The sequence below is a fragment of the Lissotriton vulgaris genome, chromosome 1_1 (assembly GCF_964263255.1).
Source record: "Lissotriton vulgaris chromosome 1_1, aLisVul1.2, whole genome shotgun sequence".
In the NCBI taxonomy this organism is placed as follows: Eukaryota; Metazoa; Chordata; class Amphibia; order Caudata; family Salamandridae; genus Lissotriton; species Lissotriton vulgaris.
This window is the reverse complement of record NC_141685.1, coordinates 549,439,876-549,459,389: the sequence shown is the minus strand read 5'-3', so window position 1 is coordinate 549,459,389 and position 19,514 is coordinate 549,439,876. Positions and strand designations below refer to the sequence as shown.

At 41.2% G+C, this 19,514-nt stretch overlaps 1 protein-coding gene and 1 pseudogene across 2 annotated transcripts in view; both read right to left on the bottom strand.

The window, feature by feature from the left end:
• Window positions 1-19,514, bottom strand: part of TGFBR3 (transforming growth factor beta receptor 3) — a 341,378-nt gene that overhangs the window by 69,219 nt on the left and 252,645 nt on the right. For both annotated transcript variants that reach the window (XM_086953939.1, XM_086953940.1), the window contains exons 7-13: window positions 17,419-17,608; window positions 13,925-14,217; window positions 9,877-10,029; window positions 7,883-8,026; window positions 7,606-7,782; window positions 5,353-5,649; window positions 2,158-2,278 (exon numbers count right to left, since the gene is read on the bottom strand). In XM_086953939.1, coding sequence (XP_086810065.1) covers window positions 2,158-2,278; window positions 5,353-5,649; window positions 7,606-7,782; window positions 7,883-8,026; window positions 9,877-10,029; window positions 13,925-14,217; window positions 17,419-17,608 — 1,375 coding nt within the window. The remainder of the gene's footprint in view (window positions 1-2,157; window positions 2,279-5,352; window positions 5,650-7,605; window positions 7,783-7,882; window positions 8,027-9,876; window positions 10,030-13,924; window positions 14,218-17,418; window positions 17,609-19,514) is intronic.
• LOC147747470 (U4 spliceosomal RNA) lies at window positions 15,342-15,456 on the bottom strand (annotated as a pseudogene).

Genomic DNA, 19,514 nt, shown 5'->3' with positions numbered 1-19,514 from the left:
TACATTTCATTGATTAAACCTTAAAAGGCAGTGGAGCGGTTTACATAGGGAGCAGAGATTAATGCAATAAGGCATAAAGGTGTGAATACACACCGTATTAGGGTGATAGAGGTACAGGTGACTATGCTCAGCCCAAGGCAGATTACATGAAGAATACATATCTGGATGGGAGAGATAGTAGAACAGTCATGTGTTATCTACTGGAGTCTCTTCTGCTAGGGGAATAGAGAAAGTTCAGATTATTTTACTTTCAAGAATTCACTATGGATAATATTTGCTGAGAACCAGTCACACAATATATTAGGTGCAATGACATTAGTGTTATAGCCTGTTGCAACAGGGCATGGGGATGTCTGAATGTGACAGGGATAAGTTGGTGAGGCATGACATTTAGACAGTGCCCAAATGTCCTGCTGAAAGATTTGTTATTGGTCAGTGTAGTTTCTTCGTGTCGTCAGGGGAACCCAGTTGCCCTGCGCATACAGGAAATAGCTTGGCAGAAAAAGCTGTATCCTGATCTTCCCAGCAGTATTCATGCCATTTCTAGGATTCAGCTGAGAACCTAGTGAGTTATGCCCTATACGCCAGGAGGGTTTGCAGAAACTGTCATGTCGTGAGATCATGATATAATGTGATGGGCCAGGACTAAGTACCACGGCTGGTGTAGAAAGAGTGAAAAAAGCTAAAGATTGCGACAACACCTGGCTATGGTACTGGGGTACCCAACTTCTGGGGATGCCCAACCCGAAAATTAAATTACAAACACTCTGCAGCGTGGGCTCCTGAGACAATGTACCTTCAAAAAGATATGAGTTGTGGTGGATGGGCTACCATATGACATTAGAGCCATTCCACTTTAGAAAATACAAAAGTCTAAAGTCTTTTTGACTGTTAAAAAAATCTATTTAAAGAAGCATATAGTTCCTTACACAATGCTTCTGCAATTGCATCCTTCCCTCTTCTTTAAGCGAGAGAGTGCCAAAGAGCGCAAACCAACCACGCACAAAACCACAACCATGTATCTTCTCTTGATTTTGCCCTACTTCTGGCATTGATCCATCGTTCTTCATAGAAAACAGCTCTATGAAGTGGCTTCCGTCACACGGTTATGCTTTAAAAGAGGCAGAGTGCCAAAGAGCACAAATAAACTACTGACAAAAGACCACAAAAGAGTATCCTTGGTTGATCCCGATCTACTTCTGACATGGATCCATCATTGCAGAGGCTTACGCACAAACTTCTTCATAATGCAGGAGAACTACGAAGTGGCTTCTGTCACAAGGTTATGCTTTAAAAATCATTACATAAAGAAATAAATATATTTATCTTTCAAGACCACAGCAAATATAGTTCTGAATGATTCCTCAAAATATGCAGCAATAAGTGCTTAATCCTTCATGCTTGACCTCATTTCAACACTTCAAGAGATCCCAAACAGGTTTCCTTCTCAGCGTATATTGGCAGTTTTCGTTAATATTAGGTAGTGCTTCTGAATGAAGGTCCCTTCCCACTGCCCATATCCCAAAATCCGATAGTGTTTCAACCTAAACAATTGCAGATCATGCAATCGGACATTGTAAGTGTACTTATCAATCCTTAAAGCTGAAAAAAGAGAACTGAGTCCCAGATAGCGCAGTCCTTTGTAAAGGAGCTACAGAAATATGTTGGACAGGATAGGACAGGACCGACACACACACACACACGTACGAACACGCACGCGTGCACACACACGCACACACACATGCACACACACCCTTCCAGCTTCGACTGTCCCCACACATCAGCAACACCACGGTTGTGGAAACGCATGATTGGGAATCACAGGGAAGGATACCTAACCATGGCATTTGTCACCTTATTACACCTCGTAATCCCTGAAAAGGAAGCAAAAATTTGACATACGTGTGGCAGCACGGACAGCGGCAGGACAGCAGCGTCAGCAGCCACAAATTGAATGTCGGTACCCAAGACTGTGACATCACAGAGGCCGTCTTTGTCACCTTGTTTAGTGCCACAGTGGTGGACAAAGGCTTCCCATTTCTATCAATGCTTTACTTAGGGTAAAAAGACTCACACACAAAAAAAAGAATATATATACGAATTTCTTATATGATATATTTAACACAATTGTGAAGGAGCTTGTAAGATATCCCGTACCTTGTGACTTCTCATCATGAGAAACAACAGCGAGGGGCTTAGTAAAGGTCTTCTTGTTTTGCATCATGGCCAAAATCATTTCGGCTTTGAGGGAATCACAGGCTTCGTCGGGTGGGATGCACTATTGGGTGGAAAAAACAGGCCGAGGTCAGGGATTCTCCCAAAATAAAGCTCCTGATACTTGCCAAAGAAGTCGCGCAGATGTCTCTTTATCAGTACTGTTTACTCAACGGGAACATGAGATTTAAGTGTTATGAACAACAATTTGAAAAACAGTGTGACACAATGTCATGGAAAATGCAGAGCAGCAGAATTCAACACTAAAATACCGTGGAATGACATTTTCAGTCATAAAAAGCATTCTGTCTTCTGACTTCGTGATTCATACACCAGAAATATATAAACACAGAAATACATTCTGCTGTTAAAGGATTGACTTAGCTGTGCTGCATAAAGGCTTTTCTACTACCACTGTGTGTTTTAAGGAAGTTCCATACATTGGATCAAAAGGCAGCCTCCTGATGATGAGTTCTTCAAACATGCTGAGACCAATGAGAACCTAGGTGTCTGGCGTTTAAGTGCAGACAGTAATTGTACAAGTGAACACTCTTACCATCTTCATGGGATTGGCCACTCCCACAAACAGTCTTCAGACTCAGTACAGTGATGCAGATTTAATTGACCAGACCTGGGATGACCCTAGAATACTAAGTGGTCACCTAAGCAACATAATGTATTTTTCTGTGGCCAATCTGTGGACCTACAAATCCCCACCCCCAATCTAAAAGAAACTTTGCCAGGGTGACAATGTAGTACGACGAGGATCCTATGGAGAGGATCTTGAGCCCTGACGATTCTACATTCCATATCAGGCTCCTCTTCACGCCCATTAACTTTATAAAATCTATCCTGTCCACCGAACCCCAACTGCCGTAATCCAAAAAAAAGCCACAAAGAAGCAGAGAGTAAGCCAGGGCACATCTGCAACTCTGTCATATGTGTATGGTACAAGTTATTTAAAAATACAAATAAATGAAATATAGACTGAAAGTGGTGTAGTTTAGGTGTGTTTTTTTGCGTATGCTTGTGTTCAGCAAATGTCCCACCTCTTGGGGACTGATTGTTCAGCATATTGTGATTATGGTGCTGTGAATGGCATAGAGCATTATCACACTTAGAACATGCAGAATGTTGAAGATAGTTCGGCTGAGTTTCAGATCAGCTCTAGAACAAATATGAAGTGATGCTTATGCCCCTCCTTTTACGTTAAATGGCTATAGGTTCCCTGGTGCTATAATTAGGTAGAGATCTTGAAATGTTCCCAAAGAAAAACAAATAGCTATAAGTACAAAAATAGAAGTAACTTGGTAATTGACTGATGCGAAGGTCGTGTGAGGTGTCACGCCAACATTAACTATAGTCCTCTTTAGATGACCCAGGGGGAAGCTATAAAAAAGGTTTGCACAATGCTAAACTTCTTTGTCATGAGTAAGAAGAAAAGAAGGCACAGAAAGTGGGCTAGTAGCCTTTCTGATCATATGTAAACAGAAAATAGTTATTTATATTCTTTAACTTAACCATGGGGAATCCAGGTTGTGAATTTTGAATTCTGACTTTAAGACTCTCACTACTATAGTGGGTCTTGAAGATACAGGGAGAATGAAATCCTGAAGAGAAGCCTCAAGGAAATCTGGTGCAGTTTAGAGAGCAGCATTCAACTTGCCAACCATGCTGTCAGAATCATATGAGTGTGGTTGCCCTTGGTCTTTCGGATCACTCCAAAGATCAAAATAACAACAGCAAGGCATAGAAAAGACAGGATAGGTGATTAGGAGTACAGCAGACAGTCTGTGCAAACCACTAAGGTGGTGGTGGTCCTTCCTCCGCCAACCCAGCAGCAGACTGACTACCATATCTGGCACACCTTTACTCCAAAAGTGCTCCTAGCACATTGGCATGTTGTTTTCTATTCCAGAAACAATTACCCACATGAGGAGGGGGTTATTTCTGAAATACACAATCACAAATGTACCTGATGCACCCAGAATTTTCTTCCTTGCACGCCAAAAAATGTTTGTTTCTTTCCTGTCTGCTACCACCATTCCTTGTCTTCTTGCTGTCACTCTTCTAGGTCAACACAACATTTCCTGAATGGCATGTCTCCCAGATGGGCCTTGGCTGTGGACTCAGTGTCCCTGTCATGGATGTTGCAATGATCAACAAGACTACCTCATATTCCCTGGGAACTACAGTTTTAAGCTTCTTGAAAGTCACACTGGCTTGGTCTCAGCCACAAGGTAAGTCACAGCCTCCTGTAGAATTCCTTCCTAAGTCCAGAGTGTACAAAGGGACTGGTTCCTGATGGCTAATAATTACTTGTGCTCACATTTACAGTTATGAGCAGGATGGAATTTATCACATTGGAAGGACTGCGTATCGGACATCCCAGGGCAGACATCTTGTAAAACAAGAAAAGGAATGCCCGAGGTTGCTCCCTGAAGAGTGCGACTCATGTATGGATTGAGTCACATGTCGGTACCTGCTGTTCCAAAACCTTTTAGCAGAGTGAGTTCACGTTCATGTTTCCATATGTAGACATGTTATTGTTTTGGCTTGACTAGGAGGGTACGCATACAATTTATCTTGCATAAGTTATGCAAGAGATAGCATTAATTGCTTTTTAACATAATATGCGCGTGAACTACATTTAATGCTGTTTGCTTCAGTATTACACTTTGTGAAGATGTAAAAATAAAATTGATAGAGAACTAGCCACAGTTGTAATTCATAGTAGAAGAGAAAAAAGTGGTGTCTGCAGGGTCACACGGTAGCACCTCTCCCTGTATGAACAAGAGGTGTGGACATGTGGAGTATCATGTGCCACTTGATTCACAGTGAGTGTGGAAATTGGGTTAAAAATTATCAAAGAGCCACACATATTCTAGAAGACTAATAGAAGAGGATATTCAAACTACAAAAAGAGCAGGTGTAGAAAACTGTTAGAAAAATAGCAACTCCCAATCAGAAACCTGCAGATTTCCATGTTTAGGCGCTGGGATAGTATACTTTACAAAAGTAATTCTCAACATTGTTCAATATCTAAGATATTGTGTGCTGTGGAGGGCTGTAAAATGCTGTAGTGCAAAGAGAATCAGGGAAGAACAGGCAAGTCAAACTGTACAACAAAAGACTGACCTGTGGTAGGTCTTGGGTATCGCTCTGTCGCTTGGTACATAAAGTCAGCTCGCAGTGCAGGAAGAGCAGTGACGTGTTGAACATAGGTTTGAAGATAAAGCTGAACCTCTTTGTGTCCATCTGTACTGGAAATACAGGGCTGACCTTCTGTACGTTGTAGAATTTAACAGACTCGTCTTTAGGACAAATGTTTTCGATAATCGTATAATCTGACATCACATTGGCATTCGAAGAAGGAGAGATGAAGCATGTTTGAATGGCGAATCCCAGTTCTTTGTCCGACCGTGTTAGGGAAACCTGCAGAAAGAAAACATTCCTTAGTACCGTTTTAGCAAAACTGAGATCCTTTATACAATGTTCTTAAGCAAAACACTAAAACAAAGAAAAGTAATCAAGTGATTTAAGGTCCCCTGCTGACATCTTCCTTGATTTATGGGTCACAAGTTTAAATTTTGGCATAGCCATCTCAGCAGACTAACCTTCTGGGCTTAAGAAATTGGGTACTGTTGATCCTTGTTTGGGATTTTCAGCACATGCTTACAGATGTGCGGATTCAGATGTATGCCAGATGACCTCACTAGACGCTACCAAGATGGCCATCTGGTTGTCCAGCTTAAAAAAATTGAAGTTCCACAGACAGCTTGCAATAGGTGTCTGCACCATTCGAATTTTAGAAAACACCAAAAGTTACTGGATGTAGGAAAAGTATCCTGAAGTTTAACATATTTTATTATATATAACAATACTACAGACAGCCTTCAGGAAGCCTCTGTGCACAGTAGCCATACTGAGGATCGCTCAGCTGCAGCCTAAGCCTAAATCTGTGGGCCTAGTCCCAAACAACGCCTAGTGGTTGGCAAGCTTCCAATTCTCTGATACCCTTTATTTCCCTTTCAGCAAAGTGGGGAAGCTGAGAGTGTCAATAAAAACAGTCAATTTGTTGATAAAATTGACATAGAAAAAAGTACACCAAAGGACACAGGACAACAATCAAAAAGTATATCTGACGTGAATTAAAGGGGCCACCTGGCCTCGCAGCACACTTGGGATTATCCATGATGTCAGGTAGAAATGTGTGCTGCCGAGGACCCAAATATTATTGAAATAGATTGTGAAATACACACAGTCAACATACTGAAACCCCCTTGGAAGTTCAACAAAACTCAGGCAATTGAGTGGAATCCCTGATCGGCCCTATGGAGGCTGCCACTCAGGACGAAGCTCCTCCGTCTCACTGCTGCCCTCGCCTTGCTGCCATGCACCTGGGAACTCATCACCATAACAGGCTACCATGAATACTTGTCCTTTGGCCTTGATTCAAAGAGAATGGGTGGAGTCTTGCCCAGTTCTGGAGTACAGGAAGGCGCCAGCTACACTATGAACATCTCACTTCAGCTCCTGGAGCTCAAGTCAATGAGCTGCCAAGGAGCGTCAAGGCCTGGACCACCTCTCACTATGATCGAGTGGAAGATCTGATGCCTACAAATAGAGAAGACAGGAACGGCCTCAAAAGGGAGAGAGTAGTAAAACTCCTTTGGGGAGTTTATTTATTGAACAAGTCTGTAGCGACTGCACTAGAGTGCAGTACAATGACGCTAAAAGTGTATGTGAGCTAGATGGCTATGAAATGGTCCACAGGGTGAATCACCCCAATAACTTGATTGGTATTGCAACAAGATGTCCCAGTGAGCCCCCAAGCTCAATGTATCATTATCTCTGCTGGATAAAAAGTCTAAATAGGAGCTGTGCACGTGTTGACTTATCTTTGGCCAATTAGACTTAAAATGTATGACGGGTCAGTCTTTTGTGTGATAACCGGGGTCAAGCCGTAGAGGGTAGCATGAATATAAATGAGGCTACCTGGTGTAGGTACTCAAAATAGAAACACATGGACTGGTTCTTCATCATTTAGGATGTAATCGAATTTAAGTTTATGTACTAGTCTGTCTATCTTAGTTAGTAAGCATATCAAGTGGTTTACTTGGATCTTCTGCAAACTTCCACAGAACTCAAGAAGGAACAGTTTTACATTGTACTTATATCTAGGAAATTTACTTTTCTGCTCCGGCCTGTAGATGTTATCCAATTATAAAGTTTAAACAAGTAGCACTAGGTTTTTAATAGTATCCACAGGGCCTTACAGGCCTTTTCTAAAACAATCAAACACACATTTGTATTGGGCAATTAACCAATGCTTAAAAATCAGCAACAGGGCAAAATGCTGGTAGAGAAAGTGATAATGGTGTGCATTACCTCCACGTAAACCTGTCCATTTTCAGCAACTGCAAAGACACCTTGAGAAGGAGTGAGAAAGAGAACTGTTTTATACAGCTCCATGTTGAAGGTAACTGCAGAGAGGTGTGTGTCAGGAAACACAAACAAGAAAGGATCGAAGTCTGTTTTTTTCTCTTGAGGCAGAGTGCAGTTGAACTAAAATGAGAAGAAACAAACACGATCACTACACATACATACACTCATTCAATAAAAGCAGCAAGCCAACACAATTGATGCACTAGTCACAAACACCTACCACCACAATTTCAGGTCTGCTCAAGAAAGACAACCCTGGTTCTGTTTCATCGGTATCTCCTGGAAATCCGTTGTCTCCAGACTCGGTGTCCTCGTAATCACCAGGCCAGCCGCTTCCCTCGCCGGCGGGAAATGGTATAGTGATCTGCTCGGAAACAGGATACCAAAAGGAAGAGTCAATATTCATTTTCTACATCCACACCACATTTATTGATCAGTGCTTCTGGCCTTTTATAAGTGTAGGCAGAATAAATACATTATTTTGTGGATCCAGGAAGAAGCCTGCTCCACTTAAGAGATAAAGCCTTGAGCCCTCATGTAGAATGAGTCTGGCTCCAGCGGTAATGTCTCCCTTCCAGTAATTGCATTAACTCACCGTTAAACAGGCTATGACAGCAAAGTTAGAATTAGTTGGGGAATAACATCAAAAAACATCGTTTCATCGTGTTTTTCCATGAGGAAATGTGCAACTTTAGTATTAACAAAAATCTGTTGCCAATAGATAAGGATTTCCAGTACAGAGAAGTAATATTACTCTATTTTTTATGCAGTAATACTACTTTTTTCAAAGGGCAAACATCGTGTTAACTGCACGGAAAACCACTTTCTGCACACTTAAGCACAATATGTCACCTCCCAGAAAACTCTAATTGGTGACTAATGTACACAGAAGAAAAGTTTGTCATTTTTCTTCACAAATAAACGTTTAAAAAAGTGTCATCGAACGGGGAAAACTGTACAATGCCTTCCTAGAATACAAAGTCCATTCTTTCAGGGACCATCAGAGCAGACATAGGGCTGTAATTGTCGACTTTCTTCCACTTCCCAACATTAAACATGGCATGAAGGAGATCTTTGTCTCTTCCACAGAAGAGAAGGGTGAAGTGAGGTCACGCATTTCGCTGCAGGGGCCGGAATGCAAGTGACATTCAACATGGCCCGGGAGCCCCGCACACTGCACAGATGCAACGCACCCATTTCATGCGAGGGTGCAGCTTCTCGGTCAGGAATTCTCAGCTAAACTAGAGCTGTTAACATTACTATTTAAACCTACATTTATGACCTATGACATTTTTCCAGCACCCCAAGGTATACTGGGACTTCTTTTCATTTAATTAAAAAAGAAGTTTCAAGGTAAGGGGCCCCACTGTGAGTCAGCTGGTAAGTGAATGTGGCAACACCAGGGTCAGAGATAGCTGTTCTGGGACTGTATCTCTGCTCCAATTTTCAATCATAATGCGTAACCGGGCCAGAATGTGGAATAACATTGGGCCCTGGGATTACAAGCTCCAATCTTACAAGTGGTTTCCAATTCTGTCCCGTTCCCATGTACAAATGGGTTACTGGGTGCACTCCAGCAGGAAGTAGGACTTGGAAATGGGCCGGGCTGAATCTTCACCCGACTCAGGATGAGGTCCTTGGTTGTTCCGGACCAAAGATCTAAAAATCCAGGGTTAAACACAAGCCCTTTAGGTTTAATAAACATGGGATAGTACCTCCACCCTCAAAAGTAGGTGGACCTGAGTCACCCACCAGGCACCAAAACAGGTACCTTTCATGACATTTCATGCTTTTTAAACCAACCTGTTAAGATTTCTTTTTATTAAACTTACTGATTTTAGAGTAAATGCCCTGACTGAGCTGTCATATGTTGGCGGTGGTAGGATCGGGACGGCGAGGAGGAGCAGACCACCGTGGACCTTTGTAAGGAATTGTATGGTTGCAGAGTAGACCCCTATTTGAAATGACATGGGCAGCATTTGATGGAAATCTGTAGCGCAAATGTGCAGTCAGTGTAAAAGTTGCTTACTTGAGTTAATGTAAGCAATTTTATGTGAGAATATGACAACTGTAGGTACTTACGGCACGCAAGGCAAGCTTTTGGTAAAAAGAGTAAAAGTTGTGCAATGAAGTAAAAGCCTGTCTGCTAAAGTTCGAACAAGATTTTTCAGTAGGCGTTGAGGCTTGTAAAGCGAATAGTCGAAAGCTACTTACGCTGTTAAAGTAAGCGACACTATCTGCAGAATCCAGGTGTTGCACCGTCTCACACCTGTTCAATGGAAACTCCAGGATGAAATGGGTCTCGTTCGTCTTCGCTTTGCAGGAAGGATCACGAAGAGAAAGCTCAGTCCCCATGTACCCATAAGCCTGAACAGGAAGAAATCACAAGAATTGAAGACAATTTTGTTTACCCTAAAATGACTGCATAAAAACATTTTGCATAACTATGATGAATAGCTAAAATATCTTAAGAGGTGCTTATTTTTTTAAGAATACAGTTTTATTCAATATCTAATAATACAATGTATTTCTATATAATTATGTTGCTGATATTGCTTAATTGTGTGCCTTTTGGCCAACTGTATATGATCGTGATTCAGTGTGTTTGTTACTGATTAGTTTATATTAGTCAAGCCGTAATCTCCGAGAGAAATGAAGTTGTTGTGTGTGATGGATTTTAGAAACTTTTGTCACTTGCATCATTACAGCTCCAAGAGAGGACAATATTACTGTGGGTGACTAAACGCATGTTCATGCACTGATAGAGACCTGCACAAAATTCGACGCACAGACATGCAGTGATGAAAATGTGTCACGGTATTATCAGTTTTTTTTAAGATATACCATGGACAAGTGCTATAAATTATACTCCCGCGGAGAGCAAGCGACAACTCGCATGTTGACAGATTTCCTGTACCTCGCACAATTATAACCCTAGTCCCAAACAACCACAAAATGAGTTTCAATTATTCACATGCAATATATTTACATTAAAAACATATATTTGTATGCATCTAGGGAGCACTGTGGACCAGTCAGTTGGCCACTCCACGGTATCACCTGCAATGTATTTTAAAAGGACACCTATACTGCAAAATGCAAGGAACAGTCAAATGTACATGGCATCCAATGCTTTTTTCTCCATAAAGGAGATGTTCTAGTATAGTAATGAAAGGTAATAGAGAACAGCTAAAACTTGGTTTAAAGAAGAGTGCAGAGCAGCTACACGATTACCGGCCTTTCCCCTCTGATGCGTCTAAAAAGATAGGGATAACTGCTAAATACTCAACACAAACCAATGTACACTAAATCCATGGATTTCGCTTGCGCAGATTTCTACACAGCCTAGTTTTCCTCACAGTGGGAATGGAGCATCCTGTGCAAACACATTTTTTTCTCTGTAGAGAATACATGTTTCTTCGTAGAAAAAGAACTTCCCCTACACCCCCAGCAAATGTTGCGTTGATCTGTTCCCTTTTTCATTCTGGTAAATCTCTGAGCATTTCAAGAGTGGGAAGAGGTTGCATTAAAGTTTGGGAATGCCTAGAAACATACATGTTTCTGAGCATTTCCAAACTTCCAAGGCAAACCACACCTTGGAACTTCAACTATTCATCCTTTGAGTGGGATTCACCATTGGGGTCAGTTTTAGCAATCTTTTTTGGCATTCCCCAAAGACCTCCTTCTCCACTGATTCTTCGCTACCACCCTCAAACAGGGTCCCTCATGTCTCCATAGCCCCTCTCTCACATGCATTTCATTTGATTAATAATGCTACTCATAACAGTGTAGAATGTCAGAGCACATTATAACACACACACACATTATACAGAGACAGTGAATAATACGAGTGTAAATCAGCCTATAGGAAATGTTACCCAAGACAATGAGGATTACAAGGTGTAGGAATCCCGTCATCCATTGTAGTAGGCAGTATAGTTTAATAGTGTTTGGTCTGGAAAAGCACAAACTCTGTATTTAAAATATACCACAGTGGTTGGGGTTGGCTTTACTAGTAAGAATGTATTTATATTCAACCAAACCCTTTTAAGCAACATTAGGATAATGAAATACTACTGGGGGAAAACATAAGGTTTTGTCTCTATTCCTTGCAGTTTGCATGCAGCCCTTTGGTGACAGTTCATAGGTCACTGTGAGATTGTAATTTATGAACTTCAAATAACAAAAGCATCTCTGTGACAAAAGCAGTAGCCCACTGAGCCATCCACATTAAATACAGTTCTGTGATCTGCATGGTACACTTCTTTGCAGCAGGCATCTTAACCCTTTGTGCAACTTTATGATGAGTCAACGTGCCACTAGACAAAACTCGATCTGTCTCCAGCAGGAACATTGTTCCGCAAAGTTATCTTCACATTTTTTGTTGTCTGAAAACTGTTGTGTTTTTGAAATCATAGGTTATTACTAAACACAGCACCACTTCCCCTGCCCCCAGATCAGCACCAGGTGCGGCTGTACCGGTTGCACTGCCCTAGCGCTGTTTCTGTTTAACACTGCAGATTTCTCTGCCACGATTCGCAATTGAAAAAGCAATTACTCCCGCCAACAAACCCATCTGGGAATTTCTGGCAGGCAAAATGAAATATTTTCAGCAGTAAATGTATATTTACAATAGAAGATAACTTAATGACTAGGCCCCAGTGGCGTTACTGTAGTCAAGCCTCAGGAACAACGCAGAAAGGATATATTATTAACCTGTGCAATATTCGGACTATATCTGAGTTTATTAGATGTCCGGTTCAGAAGCAGCTAGGACTCGAAATTCTAAATTTTTGGAGAGGCTACAATGGTCTTTAAACTACGGTATTAAAGCACTCAGAATCGTCGCAAGACTCTATCAGAAGTACTCATTCTATAATGTTAACTTCTGTAAGATCTAAACCTAGACAACTGGCATCTCTAAATGCTTAACAGCATCTTAATCCAGGTTACATCATTATCGGACTAATATATAGCTTACCTATTCCTGCATTTGAAGCTTTTCGAAATAGGCACAACATTCCTACCAGATATACTGTATTACATTGGTAAATATTGCCTACAAACAACATATAGGACAACATTGTCAATGTGTTTCTATACACAACGTTGAAAAGACAGCTGCAGATCACCAAGGTCATATGTGCTGCCTTTGAAACGATGGTTGAATATGGGAAGATGGCTCAGTGAGCTGATTACTTGCCAGTGACACATGCAGTGTTCTGGAGGTCTGAGTTTGAAACCAGCAAGGGAATTTCAGCCTTGTATCCTTATGAGATGAGTAGATTGTGTAACAACCTATGTGCTTTTTACAGCACTTTAGGCCTCATTACAGTGGGCTGAGATTTACCAACCCATCCTTAGTTACTAATATCCAGGACACTGGTAATTACAAGCTGGAAACAATCTAGCTCCCTGTGATTTGGTTCCACCTGGAAATGAGAAATTACCAGTAAAATTGGTTATTTTCTCCCCCTGACTTTTACACCGCAGCAGCTGAAATCTGCGTATGAAAGTAAAACAATCCACAATGTCCTCCTGGTTCTCATATCTTGGATGCAGCCAGTAACTGGTGTTACAAGCCCTATCTGAGTTATGAGGCCACTCATAATAAGTTAGTAAGAAGTGCAGTATTTTGAGACATATAAAAGCAATTGATTCTTTTATTCGGTCACTCAAGCCTAATCATCAGCCAGCTGGACTACGGAAACGCACAATATATAGGGATCATTAGGCACCTCCTGAAAAGAATGTAGACCATACAGAACTCAGCGGCCAGACTCATCCTCGACCTCCCCAGATGGATACACATCCTCACCACCTCAAGAATCTCCTCTTTCTCCCCATTCAGAAGAGATGTCAATTCAAGATGTTGATCTACACCTACAAAGCCCTCCACAATCAGGGCCCAGCGTACATCAACCACTGTATGAACGTCCACCAGCCTTCCAGACTCCTGCGCTCCACCTCCCTCTCCCTCTCGCACCCCCAGCATCTGCCGAAGCAACAGTAGAGGAGGCTCCTTCTCCCACCTCAGTGTGAAGTCCTGGAACACCTTGCCCTGCACCTCAGAACCTTAACCTCTCTTCATGAATTCAGGAAAGGACTCAGACCTGGCTGTTCATCTGACCCCCTAGGAAGTATCACAGCACTCAGTGTCTGGATACCCTCCCGGGTGATTAGCCGCACTTTACAAATCCTGTTTGATTGATTATTATTATTAAAACCTGGTAACTGATTTCAATCATTAAGCCCCACCTACCTGTAAGCTTTGCTTTTCCACTGTCACCAGCATCATTTGATTGTCACACTTGACAAAGAGGTCCACATTTAAATTTCCCTGCACTTCCTCAGGTTGTTTATGATTGGTTAAGAGATCCTCAATGCCGTGCCCATGGATCATCTGTCTGGATGATGGCATCCCTTCTTCTATCCTGTCATTCACTTCTCGGTTGATGTGAAATGGAACTACAAAGCCATCCCTTAAGTTAGGACTTAAACCTAGAAGTTCTGTCAGCTCTGGAGGAATAATGTGATCTTCATCGTTCATCTCCACTAGAAGAAAATGTGAGACAAGTTAGACTGACAAGACCACAACTGAAAGAAATAAAGTTATAACATTTGATTAACAAATATCAAACACAAATAATACTTCTTTAACATTTGAATTAGAAACAACACACAAACATAACACAACATTTATAGTTACAACTTTGGTTCAGACATTAAATACTTTTTTCTTTGATTTTCACTTAGGTGTCAGTATTTAATTTCTGCGAGATTACATTTTTGTTGTATTGTAATTGTGCTTTTTTCTTACAAAAGAAAGTTAAGTATGGCACATTATTTTTCATATCATGTTCACAAGATAAACACATAGGGTAGCCAGTCGTTATCAAGGTTTATTAGCCTTTTGCATTTTAACACTAAGGACATGCCCCTTAAATACCCTTCTTTAGAAGGGATTGTGTGAATTTGAGAGACAAGAGAGAGCCAAGAGCATAAAAACATACATCTTTCTTCCTCAAAAGCCAATTCTATGTTGCCAAGAGAGAGAGGGGTCGAGTCTCCTTTTCTAAACGAAACTGCACCTCTTTCCTCCTTTTAATGGTGAGGGATTCTCACTCAGCCCTTTCCCTCCCTCCTTATTCTTGAATTTCTCTGAGATGAAAACCAGCACTTAATGTATGTTCCGTATTATATGTAGAAGCATTAGGCAAGTCTCTGAAAAGTGCCCTTTAGCAAGTCAGGTCATAGGAACCGAGGACAGAAAACTGAATCCTTTCACTTCTAAACTGGATGATATATCGTTCATTCAATTGTAATGCTTCCTTGAAATAAAAGTAGGTTTTCCAACTCTACTTAGCTATCCTCTGTTGCTCAGGCAGTGAAGTGTGTCTCCACATAGCCAGCCAATCCGGTCTGGATCCAAATCAACAGACTGAATTGCCCTTCCACAGACGCTGGTGACATGAGAGGAAAGCTCTGGCATGGTCAGCAGTAAAGTGTATGCTTGGTTGATCTACAATTTGGTTTGCTTTGTTTACTAAGACATTAGAACAATGCAATGTCAGTTGATACTTTTGGCTTCTTTGTAAGGCTTTTATGCTTTGAGAACTGTAAGTACAGACAGCTGTACACGTTTACAGCAAGTCCTCACTACCTGTCACCTATGTGCAACGAACTCGCTGTCCATTTTCCATTTGTTTGTGGGTATTGGGTAATGTTTTCAATTAGCAATAATTGCACCTCAGTTATACCTTACTGGCAAAGATACTGCCACTGTGCAAAGCTTGCTCACCATACTCAGATCATGACATTCCCTAAAAGAGAGCTGTGGCCAACATAAGAAGTTGCTCAATATCATCAGCAGCATTCTTATACGGATCGATGTAAAATAATGTGCCATGCTTTTTCAAGTAAGCCATTTGATGGATTGGTTTGTAAAGATGGTAATTAATGCCTCCAAATCTTGACTTGCAAAAATGATGCTGCAATCTGGACAAGATCGAAGACATTTTGGAGAAACTCACAGAAGTGCCATAAAGGAAAAGGCGCATTTCAGAATGTCCAGAATGTTGATTACAAAAATATGGTGCTGCAAAAATGTTGTGGTCAGAATAAAGATACGCATGCTTCACCATCCCTTGGGATGTGTGAGGGCAATAAGTAAGAGCCTAGCTGACTCTTCTTCACTCTTCTTCACCCTAGATCGGCCTTTCTTCCTTTAGGAACAGTGACCCCCCGTTTTGGTTTATACTTCACGTGGGAACACAGGCACTGGGCCCTTTTTTCAGCTCACAGTCCCTCTTCTTTCTGTCTTGGAGTTTCTTGGAGTTGCAATAGTTTTATAGCGCAATATTTAAGACTCAGTATTCCAGTAATATACCACTGGGGGGATCAGGCTAAAGTAATATTTGAGAACAAGACAGTTGGAACTTTCCTTTTCAACTGAATGAGCTTGTCTGTCCTGAAAAAGGGCAGTTTTCTTCAGAATTTGGGTAGTATGTTTATAGAGCAACAAACATGCAGAATATGGTTTACGGTTGTTCTTTCACATACTGGAAAATAAAAATTCTCTAGTCAATCCTCAAAAAGTGGCCCAACCCCTTACCTTTTTTGAGATAGTAATAAACATCTCAATGTGATCAACATATAATTTTAATATTTGGTTAGGGGGATAACAATTGAAGTACCAAAAGAAGGAACATTTTCAGCATCTTGCCTTTAAATGTATGTATCTGGGCATTGTATTTAATTATAAATTAATGCAAAACTAATGGGAGTAGAAGAGAAATGCAAATTTCGCACTGCCATAGTTGGTTTGAATGGCTTTAATTATAGGGATCGGACATTATTGTTATCTCTGTTAATTGATTGATATAAAGTCGGTGCAGCCTTCAGTCAATGTAGATTGAACAGGTATCATACTGCATTACACTTTTTCATTCAGAATTAAGGAGACATTCTGAAAAAGGCTCAGAGAATATTGCAGGGTGCTCCAGTCCAGCTAATCATACTGGACCTATGGATGGAGGCTACTTTCAGCAGAAGCAAAAGGTCTCCAACAATTTGGCAGAACCAAAACACTCTTTTATGTTTGATTACAAATTTCTGTGGATGGAACATGCCTCACCTGAAGTTGAAAATGAATTGGTAGGCAATTAATATTTCCTTGTTGTAGTTGAAAGTGATCTTATGATGACCTGGGATAATCACTGCATTATTTTAAACCCTGTCTGGGAAGCCACAGCCAAAAAATGAACTACAGCGTTGCAAGCTGGTTTCACCTCAGCGACACCTGACTCCCCAACTTCCTATAGTAGTAAGTTCAATAGGAAATTTTGTTTCATCAATTTTAGGACATTGAATGTGATTGGCTACATATTTAAAACATATATGCAGAATTTGCAGTGAAGAGGTAGATTCGACCACATATTTGTTACTTATTTCTGGGAGGTTGGGGACTGAAATAAATTCTTAGTTTCATTTTATCGTCAATACAATATAGATTATTAACATTACTATGATAGTTTTTTTTGTTATGAAAACTGACGAACTAAAGACATTAGATGATATTTTACCAATTTTTGCTACAATAATTTCTTATAAGTTCATGGAGTAACCCTTGTGGGATGTAGTTTACGTCATCACTAGTATACAACAATGTTAAATAATGAGTAAAGAAGATGCAAAGAGATATGTTTTTAATGCTCATGTCATATCATATTATGTAAATAATAACCTCGCACTTACCTGGGTCCTCAAGTCTAAGATGGAACTTATTGGCAACAGGGGTTTTGGTGTATGAAGTAACTGGACTGTAGCCATTGTCAGATGCCCACTTCAACAACTTCTCCATAGTCGATGGAATGCCTGGCTCTACTGATTTGCTCACAGTCATAGACCGCTCTGTCTCTTTTCCAAAGCCGATACTGTTAGGTGCCTACATATGAAAATAGTACATTAGACTGCTGTGCTCTGACCACAAACGATATGATCTCTACCAGTTTTATCCTCTAACAATCTACAGTCTATTTTAGTACACCTACTTGGCATCTGCCAATAACAGTAAACAAGACCAAACACAACATAAACCTTTGAATTTACCATTGTGTCCTCGGCAGAGAAACAGTCCATGTTTATCAAGAATCTGACATAAGGGACCCCATTATGCATTGTTTAATTACACACTGTGTTTCCCTTCCAAACATTTGTGTGTATGCCAAAGCTATAATTAATTTGCTGAGATTCACAGATTAAGTGTACTAAAACAAAAAAGCAGCTTAAAGGGGGACCATTACTAGAGACAAGCTACTGCCTGAGCTCTGGTAGCATTAATCACTTTCCTCTTGGAATTAAATTGGCACACAACTGTCGTCTGTGTAGTATTCTACAAGATACCACCATCCACACTTAAGGGAGAAGATGTATTGTAAATAATAAAAAATATTGTCCAGATTAATAATGATTGCTGCATTAGACAGATGGGCTGTAAAATATCTGATCATAACTTTTATAGCTTCCTCATAACTAATAAAAACAGAGACATAACTGTGAATGGCACAAACCAGGACTCAGAGAGCTGACGATAAGGCAACAACACATGTTCACACAAAGGAGAGGAGAAATAACCTGCTGAGCATCCCTTCAAACTCCTCGAGCTTCAGACTGGAGGATTCTAAATGCTTTGATGTCATCACCCCCTGACATCATCACTCAAAGCAATTCATGTTGTCATGGAAGTGCCTAGCGCAAGATTAGACATGGACAAGAGGTCTAGCAGTGAAATGAGGCGACATGCTTGGACAGTGTAGAAAGAGTGAAGTCAGGGGACAGGACCTCAGATCTGCCTTGTCCCACCAATGTAAAGCTGACATGGTTGTGTTCCTGCTTTGGTCTGCTTATGTCGAGGCAGGCTCTTAATAATCTGTCACCACTGTTTCTTATGTACAATTAGTTGGAGATGCCCAGAAATTAAAGTAGGGTGAAGGGCACTAGGACAGTTATGTGAGGACCTACCTGAGCATAGCAAAGTGGCTGTGGGTGGTCTTCTCAAATATGTAGCTCTTTTCTTTGCATCCACTACCAGGTAAGCGATCACTAAGGAACAGCAGGAAGTAGGGAAGGTCACAGGAACAAGAGCCTACCAGTCAAATCACTGACTAGGCTAAAGAAATGGACCCATCAATGAACATTGGACCCTCCTCCTGGCCAGGTGGTAGTGCTACAAATACACAGGAGTCTGCTACACAGGGACTGGAGGTAGAAGCAAAAGCAGAATACTGGGGAGATCACCTACATTTTCAGTCATACGCAGAGGAAGCATCACACCTCTTTCCACTGGTCTGCTTGCAAGGCATCTTTTACTACTCACGCTAGGAGATCACGCTCAGTGGTGATAAGCCATGGGGCAAAGTCTGTGTTGTGCAAAATTCCCCTATAAATATAGCCTACTTCCTTACCCTCACTTTTGGCCCTGTCTTTGCTGCATGGTGTACTTGGCTGCAATCTCTAGCCAGATTTCTACTGCAAATGTACAGAGTCAGACAATCTGTCCAACGAGAGCCATTAACATCATATGAGTGCAATAAGGTGTCACACAACTCACATATTGTGATGCAAAATACGCTGTCTGCAGCATTTCAGCCCTATTATTATGTTTCTTATATAGCGCCAGAATCGACCCCCGAAGGGGTATCTCCGCGCTTGCCTTGGGAACCCGTCCTGGCTTTTCCCTGTGAGATAGCCCCTACAGGGCATCCCCAAGGTGAAAGCCAGGCATCCCGCCGCGGGGGGCCGTTGTGGAGATTAAGCAAGCTTAATGCCCAGAGTTGCAGAGTGTGAACCCA